The sequence below is a fragment of the Dasypus novemcinctus genome, chromosome 16 (genome assembly GCF_030445035.2).
Source record: "Dasypus novemcinctus isolate mDasNov1 chromosome 16, mDasNov1.1.hap2, whole genome shotgun sequence".
Classification (NCBI taxonomy): domain Eukaryota; kingdom Metazoa; phylum Chordata; class Mammalia; order Cingulata; family Dasypodidae; genus Dasypus; species Dasypus novemcinctus.
This window is the reverse complement of record NC_080688.1, coordinates 85,848,474-85,865,008: the sequence shown is the minus strand read 5'-3', so window position 1 is coordinate 85,865,008 and position 16,535 is coordinate 85,848,474. Positions and strand designations below refer to the sequence as shown.

The 16,535-nt window shown below is 37.5% G+C and overlaps 1 protein-coding gene across 1 annotated transcript in view; it reads right to left on the bottom strand.

Moving 5' to 3' along the window:
• Nucleotides 1–16,535, bottom strand: part of CCDC102B (coiled-coil domain containing 102B) — a 349,731-nt gene that overhangs the window by 87,940 nt on the left and 245,256 nt on the right. The window contains exon 8 of the mRNA XM_071208584.1: nucleotides 6,539–6,709. Within this exon, the coding sequence (XP_071064685.1) occupies nucleotides 6,539–6,709 (171 nt within the window). The remainder of the gene's footprint in view (nucleotides 1–6,538; nucleotides 6,710–16,535) is intronic.

The following is a 16,535-nucleotide window of genomic DNA, read 5'->3' as shown; positions in this document are numbered from 1 at the left end:
TATTTCAATGTAAAAAACGTTCACTGATGTCATAATGCATAAAACTGAACATTAAGATGTATTTGAAATAAACTGTCAGAACTTTAAGGTGAAAATGTTAATGGACTAAATGATTTGCACATGGACATAGCATGCAACTCTATCAAAATGAATCTTGCCTGTTGCATGTCAAAAAATTCCACTTCTAAAAGTACATACATCAACATGACACAAATTGGGTGAGTGAAAAAGAAATGTGCTGATCTTATGACAATGAAGAAGACTGGAAAATATGCCTTAAATTGTTAAGATTTATGAAAATTGGAAAACCATTTATATAAAGTCAAGAGGCAAAAGGTTTTCCATAGGACCATAGAGAGGAAAAGCACCTTGTCAGGTCATGTAAACCATACCACAATCCATCTCTAAAGAAGGAGCATTATTCCTGAAGATTTTGTGAGTGCTCTTGCACATCTGTGAGGGATTGTTATAAAGCAGACATGTGAAAACTTTGATGACTTTTAAATGTTGAATAGTATGGCTTAAATTATATTTGTTCTGAAAAGTAGTCTTGAATAACAGCACTGGAGGTGAAAATTGATCATCACAATCCTACAACTGTGATTTACACACTGTTGAGGATGCAGAAGAGCAAAGAAACCAAGTCACATATCCAACATTTCCAAGCAAGCAGGCTGGTAGACTCCCTGTCTGCTATACTATACCTTCCCACGTATGTTTGCTTTTATTGTGCATTTGGATGCTGGTTTCTATAAGTTCATAAGGTCTCAGAGAACTGACACCAAATGTTTTTCTCTGCTGAACAGGAATGGGGCAAAAAAAAAAACAGATAAATATACAGCAGAAAAAGTAAACACAAAAGAATTGTTTGGGTCCACAGGTGCCCTCTAGGAGAACTTAACTGGTTCTCAAGCTCCACCTCCTCCTTCTCCTGCCTCCAGACTATATATTGGACCTCCACATCTATTCTGGAGAGCTTTTCCCTACCTTAGTAAGTGTATTAGTCAGCCAAAGGGTTGCTGATGCAAAATACCAAAAATTGGTTGGTTTTTACAAAGGGTATTTATTTGGGGTAGGCGCTTACAGATACCAGGCCATAAAGCATAAGTTACTTCCCTCACCAGTCTATTTTCACATGTTGGAGCAAGATGGCTGCCAACGTCTGTGAGGGTTCAGACTTCCTGGGTTCCTCTGGACTCAGCGCCTCTGTTTCCTCCACAAGGTCAGCTGTAGACTATGAGGCTTCCTAAGCTTTGTGTCTCTCCACAAGGTCAGCTGTAGACAATCAAGTGAACAGCTCTTTCTCTCTCCAGGGCTTCTGCTGTGTCTAAGGAGCCATCTCTGTTCCTCTGTGTTATTCACCTAGCTCAGGTCTTCTCTTCCTGGGGCTTGCTTCTCTTTCCTCTGTGTGCTTACTTCCCAGGGCTCCAGCTTAAGGCTTTAGCATCAAACTCCAACACTAAAAGCCCCCAACTCTGTCCTTTGCCAACGCCTGAATGATGTGGCCCAATCCAAGCCCCAGTCATAACTCCATCATGCCCAGGTACAGACCAGATTACAAACATAAACCAATATCTATTTTTGGAATTCATAACCATATCAAACTGCTACAGTAAGGAAGGACTGTCGGAACCCATGTCAGCACTTTTGCTGATCATCTCACTGGCTTTATACTGAGCGTCAGGATGCAGTATTCTGCCTCACTCTTAGAACAAGACTTCACCATGCTCCTGGCTTTGGGACTAGATTTCCTCTCTCAGTACATTGTGAGTGTGCCAATTACTTTTTACCTGGGCCCCTGATTTAGTCACACAACAGTCCTCTTCCTCAAAAGATGGGTTGGTTCTTCTTTAAATTCCCATCAGAGTGACTGCAAGAGGGTTTGACAATGATTGTACACAGACCCTGCAGACAACTGGCTGATAGATTCTCCAGAATCATACTCGGAGCTCCCTTGTGTAGACTCTATCCAAATGGCTTCAATTTTCTTTTGATATCTGACACTGACCCCCTACCATCCCAGCAAATAGATCTAGTTTTGGATTCCAATTATCTTCCTCAGCCCTGTCCTTCTATTGATAGTAATGTCTGGTTATTTTCTGAAATATGATTAAGAATTTTTTAGACATTTAAGCTAACATTTATAATTTTATAATGACTATTAAGTTATTTTAATATTTTATAATATTATTACATAGTAAATGCTATAATATTAAACTAAACATTATAAATTAAATGTTGAACACTGGTCCCAAGACCAAGTTAGATCAGTTTTACATAGTTTTCACATTTTAAGACATTATGTTTTTTATTTCCCTTAAAGGTTTTATTAAATCAACTATAAACCTTGCAATGGTTAAATTTATGTAATTCCACTATTTTTTCTTCATTTTATGGATAAAAAGAAGATGTTGTATTTTGCTGAGAAGTTGTCTAGGCTAATATAATGAGGACTATGTCACTCTACCATTTTTCATAACATAAATGAATGGACAAGGATAAAGTGAGACAAGGAGAGGTAATAAAGTATCAGATGTTGTTCATGAGAAAAAAAAGGTTCAAGAGTGATGGCCCAATAAGTGCTGCCCAGAGTTAGGAGGAAAGGAAAAGTTAACCATAGATCATGCTCTAATGTGCCTCATCCTTAAAACATCTTGATTTTCTTCAGACTCCCAGCTCAGGCTGCATTTCATGCTCACAGACAGCCCATAAAAGTGCTAGGTAAGAAGATGGCATGAACGGCGGGCTTGGCTTAAGCTGTCAAGTTGTGAAGATGAACAGAAGTGCTTATCAGTGGAGGTCATTGGTAAAATAAAGGGAAAAGCAAGATTGGGATAAATGATCACAGGAAATGGTAACCTTCAAATTACCCCCAAAAGGGGGGTTGACATAATTAGAATTTCGTTTAAAAATCTGTACACTTCTATTCATATTGTCACTTTGCCTGTGGTATCATCATTTTAGAGACATTTGAGACAGCTCTACAGAGTGCTGATGTGGTCAGAGGCACCAATGGCACGGGTCCTTGCCCATACACTCTAGTTGTGGTGTCAGGCAAAATATAGGAAAGGCAAAAAGATAATAAGAAACAGCCCTGAAGTGTTTGAAGGGAAAAAACATGGCAGCTGGTTGCTTGGGCATCCTGTGAATACCTCTATCTGGACATTTATTTTGTTACATTTAACCTCATATATTTATACCTAAATATCCTCCAGTACACTAAAAGCAATCAGGTAAATTCAAACATCTAAGATAGAAGTTGGGGAAGTATTAAAAGAACTGGGAAGATTTTTACAGGTCTATTTGGATTCTGGTCTGTGGTAATTTCATTAGCAACTGTCACCAGTGTGTCCCCACGTGAACCTGTAGCTGGCCTCTATCTAATCATTATCTCTTTTTAATCTTACCTGAAACACTTACCACATTTTTCTCACAGATAAATGGGCATTTAAGTCTATCGCTATTCTCACAAACTTAAAATTAGCAGGGTGTAAATTAATGAGATTTTACTGGAATGTATTTTAAGGCTAGGAAAGGATTCCTGTGTCCTTCCAAATAAAGATGTGTTTTAAAAAGCATAATTAATATTCTGTCAGTTGAAACAAAGTGTCTCACACATTCATCATTGCTGATGATACCAGACTTTTGAAAAAGATTCACCTTTTTGACACTAGAAGGCATTAAAATGTGAGGCCAAAATTAGCCAAGCTGTAATAATAGGGTGATAATTGCTAAGTGTAAAGCCCCACAGAAAATACATTTAGCAAAACACTAACACTTTCAGTGAAAACTGACAGTGCCCAATAATACCTTATTCTTTCCATACATTTAAGTGAGTTTTCATTGTTTAATATCTCTCAAAACTAGACATTAATTTTGCATAATACAATACAAACAGGTATAGATTGCAATAGAATAAGAAACTTTCCTTTTGAGCAGCAAGTCATTTTAATTATGTTTCAAGGGTTAAATCAGTTTATCACAAATGTGATCAAGGAGCACCAAAATTTTTTCTCATTAGACCAATCATTCTAAAATTTGACTATACTTTAGAATCTTTAGAATCACCAAAAACAATTGATATGTTTTTCCTGAAGATCAGACTCATGTGTTAGTATTTTTTTTTTTTTTTTATTTACAAAGTTTGGGGAACCAAGGATCATTTAAAATGTTGAGCAGTCTCTTTTTGCCCAGGCTGGAAGCTAATTTTCCAGTATAACTTTCACAACATTAGGAGACCTTTTTTCCTTTCTACATGATTCCGTTGTCACATGCCAATAATCACACTGGCAATTCTTTTGGAGACATTCTGTCTCTGAGCTACTTGCAGGTACCATGAATTTATGAGATGTTCTGGTAAAGGTACAATCATGTTCTCTTCTCCCTTCACCATTTTGCTCAGCTTAAAGGATTTACAGGGAACTATCTAAATAGATTCAGAACCTTTAACAACAGGGTTCAGGGCCACCTGTTGATTTGGTCCTTGCCACAAAGTTCAACTTTAATTGACCTTTAGAGTTCAAAGGCACCCTCAGTTTTATATTTTATCATCAAAAATGAGAATCAGGCACATCTTACAAGCCTGCAAGCCACATAAATACTTGAATTTCCGTATTACGTTGACATCAATCTTTGAAAATGGTAATTCTTTTCTCTGCTCATTCCTTTCTTTTGAGTCCTTTTCAAATGCAAACAAGAAATAGTAATTACACATATTTTTACCTAACACACCAAATGTTTTATCACTCTATAAAATAGGTTGCTACTATTCCAGCCTCCAAATAGTATTCTTACCACCTACTTCTCTCATTTTGGCCCATGATTTTTTTTTTTTTTTTTTGCCTTTTGTTGTTTAAATGTCCATAAATTAAGCTGTGGAAGTAAAGAGCTTCAAAATCTCAGTTGCTTACAACTGCAAAGGCTGATTTTTCATTCCTGTAAATTCCAATGCAGGTCAGCAAAGCCTCTGTTGCATGTTCTTTCCATTTTAAGAATCCCACCAGGCAAAAAAATGCCTATTTTGGATGTATCAGTCTCACTACATGAGACCTGGTGGAAAAGAAACATGGCAGAGGCCTGTTTAGGCCCTTCATGCTCCTGTTGGTAAGTGCGCACATTGCTTCTGCTTACATGATGGCGGCCAAGCAAATGACACATGGCCAAGGCTGACCCAGATGCTGTGAGAAGAGTAATCCTCAAACAGAAAGGGCAATTAGCATGCTCTTCCATATAACCACAGCTCTTTATTTTTTTTTAGTTACAGAATTAGACAAATGAGTAATGTCTTTGGGGATAATACTTCATTAGCCCACAAGCCTCACCCAATTTCACCATTTCCCTGCAAATGCCTCAGTTCCATGCAATTTCTTACAGCCTCTGTTGACAGAGATTTACCAACACCACGCCAGCAAATTTCTGCACATTAAATCAATACAGGAATGACTATTGTGAAAAAGAAAAAAGCATCTAAATGCATCCTCTTGAGCCTTTCAAATACATTCCTCTTCCACAGTCCAGCTCTGATCACATGCACATCATTAAAATTGCATATACATCTTCATAAAGAAGAGACATATCAAAGATGAAGCATCTGCTGGGATGTCAGCATTAGTAAGAGCAGACAATGAACGCACCCATCGACTCAATGATTCTGTCTTCATGTGATGCTGTTAGAGAAGAAAATTTAGTTTGATTGCACAGTTTGGACTAAGAGCTAAGTCTCAAAACGTGAAATGTGTTCTTGTGTTTTGTTAGTAAATAACACAATGGGAAAAATGATTCAGCTTTAATTTTCAAACATTTCCTCCTGCTTGGCTTCGGCATTATCTGGCAGCAGTCTCTCCAACCAGGGGAGCTAATGCTGTCTGCCTCAAGAGTTGTCCAACAGGAACAGATGCGGCGACGGGAGCACCATCTGATGACCTGCTGCCGGGCGGTACCAGTCTCAAAATCACACTGACATTTCAATCTGTGTTTCTGTCGAAACATTTTTTTCTCATTTTTGTCTGTAATTGCAGCTGAAATCGCCCCACAGTCGCTGGTGTCAGGGTGTTACACAGGAACCTTTACCTTCCAGAGAGACACTTGGGGTTGTTGAAACTTCCAAAATACTCCCAAATCCATGAGTGAGGTGATGTTATGCAAGAAAATGAGATACCTAAATTCTTTTAAACACTCGAGAGCCCAGGGCAACAATACAGACCATAATTTTGTCTCATATATTTGCTTAAAGCTTAAAACTTAATACTTTAATGATCCAATGCCTATATTTAAACTCACACACACAAACTGGGCATGCCAAAACCTTACTGAAGCTATAAAGCAAACACAAAAAAATAAATTATTAGAACTGCAAAGACGTGACGCTTTTCTATGTAATACTTTCCTTTCATTATACTTAGGTTTTTTAGGAATCAGTTTTAGTAAATAAATTGTGGAGATTTTTATCCCAATTAATGCCTATAAAGAAGAAAATGTTTCATATTGGTCATAAAGTACTCCTTTGAAGATACCCAGCATGTGCTCACTTATAAAATACCTCATCTTCTTTTTGGTGGAGTCCCCGTTTTAGTTCTTTCACTCGAAATCTCAGTTTCTTTACTTCTGCCTCATTCTGATCCAAAAGATTATTTGCATGAGTAAGCTCTGCCATTCTTGTCTGGTATTGTTTGTTTAATTTGTGGTAGGCATGCTGAAGTTCCAATAGTTCCTTTAAAGAGAAAATAGTAAATTATCTATGATTTACTATGATAAAGTCAGAACACTGGTAACTTGTTTGTACAAAGGAGAAAAGCAGTTTAAGAAGAATTCAGATGAGTCATGCCATCATCTGGAACTCTCTATCTCTGTAATTAAATATTACGATCTGTATATGACTATAAATGAAAGATGTATTTATGTGCGGCTAAAATGGCTAAAACATAGGAAGACTCTTTTGTTGTTATACGAATGTAGTTTGTATGCTTTATCCAACAGGGAATAATGTATCCATAAATAAGAAATAAAATATAATGAAAATAAAAATATGTATGAAAAGAGCTGTTCATCTACCAGCATATGTATTAAAACTTAGCAGAGGGAAGCCGCTGTGGCTCAATGGACTGGGCTCCTGTCTACCATATGGGAGGTCCTGGGTTTGTGTCTCAGGGCCCCCTTGTGAAGGCAGGCTGGCCCGGGCCCTGGGGAGTGTTGACAGCCTGTGACCCAGGGAGCTGATGGCCTGTGCCTGGCAGAGAGCTAGCGCAGCAAGATGATGCGACAAAGGGAGACAAGCAGACACAAGAACACACAGCAAATGGACACTGACAGCAGACAGCAAAACTAGCCACAAAGGGGAGGGGAATAAATTAAAAAAAAAAAATCTAAAAAAACCCCTGCAAGCAGCCAAAAAAAAAAGTTAGCAAACTACCTAGATTTTTTAAAAAATGATTCTACTTCTACTTATTTATTGATTGATTCCCTTGGATTCTCAGGAAGTTGCATTGCAAAGCAAACAAAGAAAGCTGAGATAAGCCAGGGACCTAAAAGTTTTAGTAAATCTATAAGAAGAATACATGCTCCCCTCTTATTTCAATAAAACAAGGAATACTTAATCATGTATTCTTCAGAAAAATAATTAAAAGTAGGAAAAATGGTTTTATATTGGCAACCTTCTAAAGTCAAACAATTCTAACTCCAAGAAGCCCAGCCCTTGGCAAAGGCAAAGAAAGAGGGTGAATCTATCTATCTTGAAAGGACTGGATCTCCAACCAATCTTGCTTCACTTAACACAATACACTACCTGAGTTAACAGGTCATATTAATTGGTCTCAGATTATTAATAACATTGTTTCTCTTTTTTAGTTAAATTTGTTGTATAAAATTGATAACATTGCCATTATAGAAAACTCTTTATTAAAATTAAGAAAAAGGTAATCTCTAATTCATGCATTATAATATTTTAATAAAATCCAAGGACATTTATTTGGTTTTCTAAAAAATATTTCTTAGTACTTTAATATGAACATCACAATTAATGACACTACTTAACTATTCATAGTTAGAAATTATTTTAGGACAACCAGGTAGACTCCTGGAAATGGAATCCTTCCTCACATCTTATACCAATAATGATAATGATAATGATAACCATCATCATAAGCAGAGATTTAAAAGGAAAAAACAAAACAATTAAATAATGGAAAATATTGGAAGAAAAATTTGGATAAACATTTTAAAAAATCTTAACCACCAATTAGGGAAAGCCTTTCTAAGTTTGATTCCAAACCATAAGATAATAAAATCATGATAAATTTAAGCACAATAAATATACAGAGTTTATATAGAAAATAAAATATGTCCTACACAGAAAATGTCATAAAAAGAAATGATTCTTTTACTATATGAAGAACTATATCAAGTCCATATAATTTGACTTGATATCAAATATGAAAGGATAGAGTTTACAAGAAAGACTTTCTCCTAAACATACTGGTGATACTCAGCTTCACTAAAAATAGGGAGATTCCAATTTATATAACATTCTTGAAATGACAAAATCTTAGAAATGGAGAGCAGATTAATAGTTGTCTGAGGCTAAGGATGAGAGGAGGGTGGGAAGCAAGTAGGTGTGGCTTTAAAAATGCAGCAAAGAGGATCCCTATGGTGATGGAAATAGTGTTTTGACTGTATCCACCTGGATTACCTGGTTGTGATATTGTACTAGAGTTTTCAGACATGTTACCAGTGGGGGAAACTAGATAAAGGTCATATAGTTATTGCTGCATAATTTTGTACAACTGCATATGAAGTTACAATTATCAAAAATAAAAGTTTAATTAAAAAATACACATTGAGATACAATTGTCACGTTTTCAGACTGGCAAAGGTGAAGTGTAACAAGACAATGTGATTGCAAATTGTGGAGAATCTGGGATTCATTCGTGGAGAAATATTGGCAACATCCTTTAAAATTAAAAATGCATATAAACTCTGTTCAAACCATTCTACTTCCAAGAATATATTCTCTAGGGAAGCAGACTTGGCCCAATGGATAGGGCATCCATCTGCCACATGGGAGGTCCATGGTTCAAACGCCGGGCCTCCTTGACCCGTGTAGAGCTGGCCCATGTGCAGTGCTGATGCGCACAAGGAGTGCCCTGCCACGCAGGGGTGTCCCCCGCGTAGAGGAGCCCCACATGCAAGGAGTGCACCCCATAAGGAGAGCCACCCAGAGTGAAAGAAAGTGCAGCCTGCCCAGGAATGGCAGCGCACACATGGAGAGCTGACACAACAAGATGACACGACAAAAAGAAACACAGATTCCCGTGCCACTGACAACAACAGAAGCAGACAAAGAAGACGCAGCAAATAGACACAGAGAACAGACAACCAGGGCGGGGGGTGGGGGGGTGGGGGTGGGGAGGGAAGAGGAGAGAAATAAATAAGTAAATCTTAAAAAAAAAAAAGTACATGTATAATGATGCATTTTTTGTTGTTGCTTACAATGAAATATCAGAAAATAAACATCCATCATAAGGGGCTGTTTAAATAAATAAATGAACAAATGCCTAAACCATTAAATATTATAAGCAGTTTTTGTATGCTGATATGGAGACATTGCCAGGGTAGTCTAGTAAATAAAGCAAAGCACAGAACAGGGGCTATAGTAAAAAGTGAATTTTGAAGCGACAATTGCTCCTGTCCTCGGTGGGACCTCTGCTCTCAGAGTAAAAGAGGCTTCAGTCCTGAGGGCCAGGGAGAGGATGTGGACTAGAGGCAGGGATCTGGTGGAGAAGCTACCACCACAGCCACCACTTCCAGGAAGCCAGAAAGAGGAAAAGGAAGGAGGGTGTCTTCACTCCTTCCAGCCCCTAGCTTCCAAAGAATTTTTACCTCCCAGTAGCTTCTGACAAACAGGTATGCAGTAACTCGCAGATTCCTGGCATCAGTGCTGCAGCCCTACAAATTCCTGACCCCCACTGAGCTCCGAATTCCCTCCACTGACATATAAACTGGAATGGTGCCAAGAGCAGCTGGGCAACAAAAGACTGAATTTCTCAGCTAGAGCCCGGGTCTTCCCACCTGTTGACTGGGCTCACCTGCCTCATAAGAACCCTCACCTGCCTACAAGATCACTGCAGTTGATGACATAGCAGAGTTTTGATGAATGACATCATAAATCACATTTAAATTGCAAACAAATTCCTTGTTTTCTTTTTTCTGAATCTGTTTCTCAAATGGCAAATTATGTATCTTATTCTTTTACAAAGAAATGTGTAAGAAGGAACTCAATTCTTGTATTTGGTCTGACAACGGAACATTTAAGGAAGTTCTTCCTTAATCTGTCAAGCATAAAGAATTCCAAGCAAAGATAAATGCAGAGCTTCATGGGAGAGTTAAAACAAATTGACAAAATGATAGCTTTTTCTCAGGAATTACAATGCCCCTCTGATGTAGCAAAATTATTTCTCAGAATTCAATGCTTCTTTAGGCTCATTCATATAATTCCCTTAGATTGATTTAAGTGTAATTAAGTAAACAAAAAGCTTTGAGAGGCTTAGATTAAAAAGACAAAGGAAAGAAGGTAGAAAAGAAGGAAGGAAGGAAGAAAACATGGGAGGGAGGAAAAGAAAGGAACAAAAGAAAGACTTTTATCAACCCAATTCTACTGTCACCATGAACATCCTTGGCCGCAGAGTTCTAACCTTCCTGCTCCCGCTTTGAGCCATTTGCTATTAGTCAAAGTCCATTGTTCCCAGTGAGCGGCCTCCAAACCAGCAGGATGAGCATTGTCCGGGAACCTCCCCCCTGATCTTCTCCGTCAGAAGCTGGCTGGAGCCCAGCAAACTGGGGTTGAACCAGCCCTCCGGGTGATTCTGATTCAGTGCCGAGTTTGAAGACCACTGGAAAAAGCCAATTGCAGTAACTTCTATCCTTCCCAGTGACAATTTTAGGAGGAGAATGTAGCCAAGTGAACAATGAGAAGGGAGAAGTTTCCTTAGGTAGGAGGAGATGATCTAGAGTCTTGTGAGCATTTAAACATGTATGAAAGGGTGATCCATGCCCAGAACTACTAGAGCAACCATCTGGGCCAGCAGGGGAAGGTCTGCTTACACACCACAGATGGCAGAGCTGAAGGACAAGACGAACGGGGTCCTGGGAGTTTCTGAAGGGCTGCTGGGCTGGGCTGGCCTGACCTCAGGTCAAGGACATCTGGCTCTATGAGAAAATGTAACCCATGTTTCCTAAGCCAATCTCACAACCAAACATATCCTAACTGTGCCCACACAGGTATCTTTTACTTTCTATTCTAATAAAGATAAAATCTGAAATTCACTTTAAGAAAACAATAAATTGTTTCACTAATACAGAGGTACTTTTTAAAAATCCAGTCTAAAATGAAAGTAATTAGTAGTTGCCAACTATCTACGATGTGCTTAATTCTTCACATACCTTTTCTCTCTCAATCCACAGGACAACCTTGTTTCAAAAGAATGTTTGTATTAATTCAGCCTCAGAGAGACTGCAAATTGCTTATGGCAAACTAACTGTAAATTATTCCTACATTTTCCTTTCATCAAAACGATATCACATGGCTGGTTTTAATCTCGGTATTAGGCTTTTTCCTTCCAAGACCTCACAAATTCCTTGACACTTTTAATCCACTAATTCACCACCACCACCCCCATTTTACATTCTGAGGAAAGATGGATTTACTTTTTAAATCTCAAAGTTATGACTTTTGCCACCATACACTCGTCTTTTGTTAATCTTGTGATGAGAGAGCAATGAAAATCCTCCCACCACGGCCCTTTTTATCACATACATGTTACAGTAATTGATGGAGGAATTTAGAATCACACAGCATAATCCCATGCATCTGTTTGATGCTGTTATCTGAAAGTTTAATATACGCTCTAACTTGATTACAGATGTGCAACTGGAAGGCATCCAAAATGGATGTTCACTTAAAGAGTTAATGATTTGCATCTGAAGAGAGACCTTCGGTAGCTAGTAAAGATCCATACAGATTTCAGAGAAAGCTTATTCTAATACATTCTAATAGTAAAATGCATAATAATTATGTTGTGATTTATTTATCTTTTATTTTAGATAGTAAAAAATCGGAATGGGAATTAAAATGTGTGAAAAATACAGAATACTACAGATTATTTGTCAACACCTAATTCTTTATAAATCAAAAACTATGCAACGGCACACTAAATTTTATCAATAATTCTTTTGTGAATGGATTTGAATGGTAATATTGTGTTTTCATATAGAAAATAAGCGTATACAATGGTTCATTCAAAGATTTTTTTTTTTTTGTCTGCTACTGTTGTAGTCAGCAGCACGGGAATCTGTGTTTCTTTTTGTTGCATCATCTTGCTGTGTCAGGTCTCCATGTGTGCGGTGCCACTCCTGGGCAGGCTGCACTTTCTTTCATGCTGGGTGGCTCTCCTTATGGGGCTCATTCCTTGCATGTAGGGCTCCCCTACAGGGGGATACCCCTGCATGGCACGGCACTCCTTGCACACATCAGCACTGCACATGGGCCAGCTCCACATAGGTCAAGGAGGCCTGGGGTTTGAACCATGGACCTCCAATGTGGTAGGTGGACATCCTAACCACTGGGCCAAGTCTGCTTCCCTTCAAAGATATTTTTGATAGAACAATAGTACTTTCTCCAATAGGCTGAATTGGGTCTCAGTCCCTAGTGATATATTTAATAACAGGTTTTAAAATCCATGGAGGGAAAAAGTTTTGATAATGGATGGTGATGATGGCAGCAAAATATTGTGAAAATAAGTAACATCTCTGAATTATATTATGAATGTGTTGTGAAAGGGAAAATATTAAGCTGTATATATGGTAATGGAAAAAATTTTTTTTTAATCATGGAAATGCACAATACAGACAGTGAATCCTAAGTTAAACCATGGCCTGTAATTAATAGTATAATTATAAAAATGTGCTTCCATCAATTGTAACAAATCTACCAAACCAATGTTAAGGGTGGTAGGTGGGGATCCTGTCCTTTATGTAAGATAATTCTGTACACCCACAATATCTCTAAAAAAAAATCCATATAAAGCTTATGAATTCATGTGCTAGTTTATGCTCTTGCATTGTAAGTAAGGGTTTTGCTTTCTAACTAGCATTGATTTTCCATGTGAGGCATCAAGTATTGAGGCTCAAATGATATTGATTGTGGCAAACAGAAAGAGCTAAAATAAATTTTCTTATAACTTAAAATAGCATTATGAAAGCATGGTAAATGTGACTTGAACTCATTTCTAGGCATCCATATGAAGGAAAAAATGAACATACAGGAAAATTAAAAGTGTCATAAATTGTATTTCTGTTTGTACAATTTTTAAAATTGCATAGAAAATTAGAAATTTCTATATTTGTAATTTCAAAAATATTAACATTATCAATTTGTAGAGAACCAGAACTTCACAATATAATATATGGTTCAACTAAATTTAAGAGAGGGTAGCTCCTGGATCTGGAAAAACTTGCTCACATTCTGTTGATAGTCTAGTTATATTCCAGCTGTGCTTAATCATGCTATCAACAAAGGAAGATATTATCTTCTTGAAAGTTGGTTCAGATACATTGGATTGTTATCACAATCAAATTCATCTACTTAAATTGGCCAAAGTACTCACAATCTCAGACTTATTAAGCATAATATAAAAATTATACTATCTACCTATTATGAGGGGTCAAAATCACTATACATCTATCATAAATACCTCAAAATACAGAAGTCAGAGGACATATAACTTCAACAGAAACAAATTCAATGTTATTCATGACCATATTTTATGATGTTTGGTGACAGGAGCTTGAAAATAGGAGCAATTTAGTGGTCTTAAGCAGCATCTTTAGTTGGTTCACTTAAAATCTTAGGTGTTAAACATAGATTTTTATGTTAGCTATAGAGTTGATATATTAATAATTCATTCAAAAAGCATTCACTGAGGTTCACCATGTGCCAGTGACTGTGCTGTGCTTTATGTATAAAAGAAAACAAGACAGGCACGTTCTCCAACCTCATAGAGCTTGGAATCCAGTAGAATTAATAGACTAAAGACCAATCAAATTAGCCAACTTGCCAGTTGTGACCAGTACTCAGAATCAAATGAGGTAATATGAGAGGGAATAATTCCTGGGTAGGGGACAGACAGTAGGGGAAAGGTGGGAGAAACTCAGGGGAGAGCCAACGAAGGGGGATTCCATCCATGGCACACAGATTCCCCTTTAGGGTTGAGGGACACATTCTCCAGCTGCTGGAAATGGTGCCAGGTGACAGTCTGGGCTGACAGCCCTTTCGGGAATTCGCCTTGGCTGAAAGAGTCTCCTCACCAAGGCCACACCCCCTTTCTGGGGCAGCCTGGTCATTTTGGGGTTACAAAGACTGGTAAGTTTGCTCACTCCAGCTTTGGACAACTCCAAAGGTCCACCAGGCTTCAGAGCTCCTGAGTATCAGTTGAAGTCTCCTTATCTCCACACCAAGCCCCACTTCTCACAACACCAAATCCTGCTCCCTGCCTTTTGCCTAAGGTACTGTACTCCTTGATACTTCCTGTGTGTTGATATCCATCTCCATATCTGCTTCCAAGATAACCCAACCTTCAGCAACCAGTGTCCCCTGGCTGTTGCTTTGGGTATCTGCCTGGCACAATTAAATATCATAGCAAACTTTACTGAGATTGTAATGTAAAAAGGGCACAAAGACACAGTATTTCATTCACTGAATACGAATAACCTTAAGTGAAGAAAATTTGGAATTGATTTGGAAAGTAGTTTTTTTTTAAAGAAAATTTATATGAGTTTACTAAATATCATACTAAGGCACTTTATTCTATAAGCAAGGAAAATTTATTCCATAAGCAAGAGAATGACAGGTTTTGAAGGAGAATAAAAATAGTCAAACTATGGTTTTCAAAAATAAATGAAGGAAATAAGGCCAATTAGAAATTGATTGCAATGGTCCAGGTGAGAAATTATTTTAATTTCTGGGAAAACACAGAACACATATTTGAGAGATTATTTGAGGAAGTCCTAATGAGTATGCAATTAGTTCAGAGTAAAGAATAAGTCAAAATTATGTGTTTCTTCTAAGACTGGCAAGAGGATGATTAAATTAGCCAAGGCAAAATAAGAGACAAGTTTGATAAGAGAACGGTAATGAATTCAACTTTGCCCTATTGTTTAGTTTTAGTAGGTCCGCGATGTGCATATATTTGTCAAGAGAGATAAATTCACTCTTGAATGGGAGTTAGTTTCTCAAATCATAAATGTAGAGATAATGCTGGAATATGTGTAAGTGAATGTGGTGAACTAAGGTCTAAATGCAAAAATCAAACGTTGGACAAGGACTTTGTATTTATTCAACGTCATAGATAATTAAGCAATTGGCTGAAAATGTTTGTTGACCATGCATTAATATCATATCTAGTTGGTGAGTTTGGAGAAAATATAGAATACACGAATTTTCACTTCTTGCTTAGTCATAATTTCTCATCTGTAAAAATACATAAAATAATAGCAACCTCAGAGAATGATAGAGTCTGTGTAAATCTTTTGTGATAGATTAAGCATAATAGAAAAATGACTAAAACTAACTTGCAAAATAAGCCATTCTGTTCATTTCAAATGCCGCAAGAGGGCGAGCCTAGGCAGTACAGAGGCGATGGGGCACCTCGGCGATGCCGCACAGGCTGGCTCCTCTCCTCCTGCGGCACTGCCAAGTCCTAGCTCCTTTGTGGGCTTTGTCCCGACGCTTGGTGCCTTATAATGACAAGATAACCGCTACCATTTTGTGAGCAGGAAGTAGGAGGGGAAGGAGGAAGGATAACTGTGGTTTTCTCCCAGTGAGATTCAAACTTTTTTTTGATACAACAACCTCCCCTAAGCCATGTTTTTATAACATAACAGTAATGATAAACAGAAAAAAGAGAAAATCATTGCCAAAATACTGAGCAGCATATGTCAAAACATACTAAAAATAATACAGATTATAATCAAGTTGAGGAACACCAACGGTAAAAAGAAATTATTGAAGCTCAACCAGGTTGCAAAATACATAAAAATAAAGAAATGAACTCAGAATAGATTTATCATTTGAAGCAGTAAGAAACCTTATTAAATGAAATAATATCTTCAGCTGATGAGGAAAAATACTAGTTGATCTAGAATTCTATACCCAGCTAAACTCCTATGTGAGAGTCAGGGGAAATCATTTTCAGGCAGAGACTCTGGATGAAAGAACTCAAAGGATATTCTTCAGAAAGAATAAAACTGAAACCGAAAGGAAGACTTGGATGCAAGAACCACCATTAAGCAAAGAAAATGAATATATGTGAATCTAAATAAAGAGTAAAAAAAAAAATAAGCAATTTGTGGTAGGCAAAAAAGTAACTGGATTAAAGCACTGGACAAAATGACAGACAGGGTGAGCAGAGTGATTGTTATGAAAACATTCTATGGTTTAGTATTTTTCTGGAAGAAGAATGATATATTGACTTTGTTAAGATGAGTGC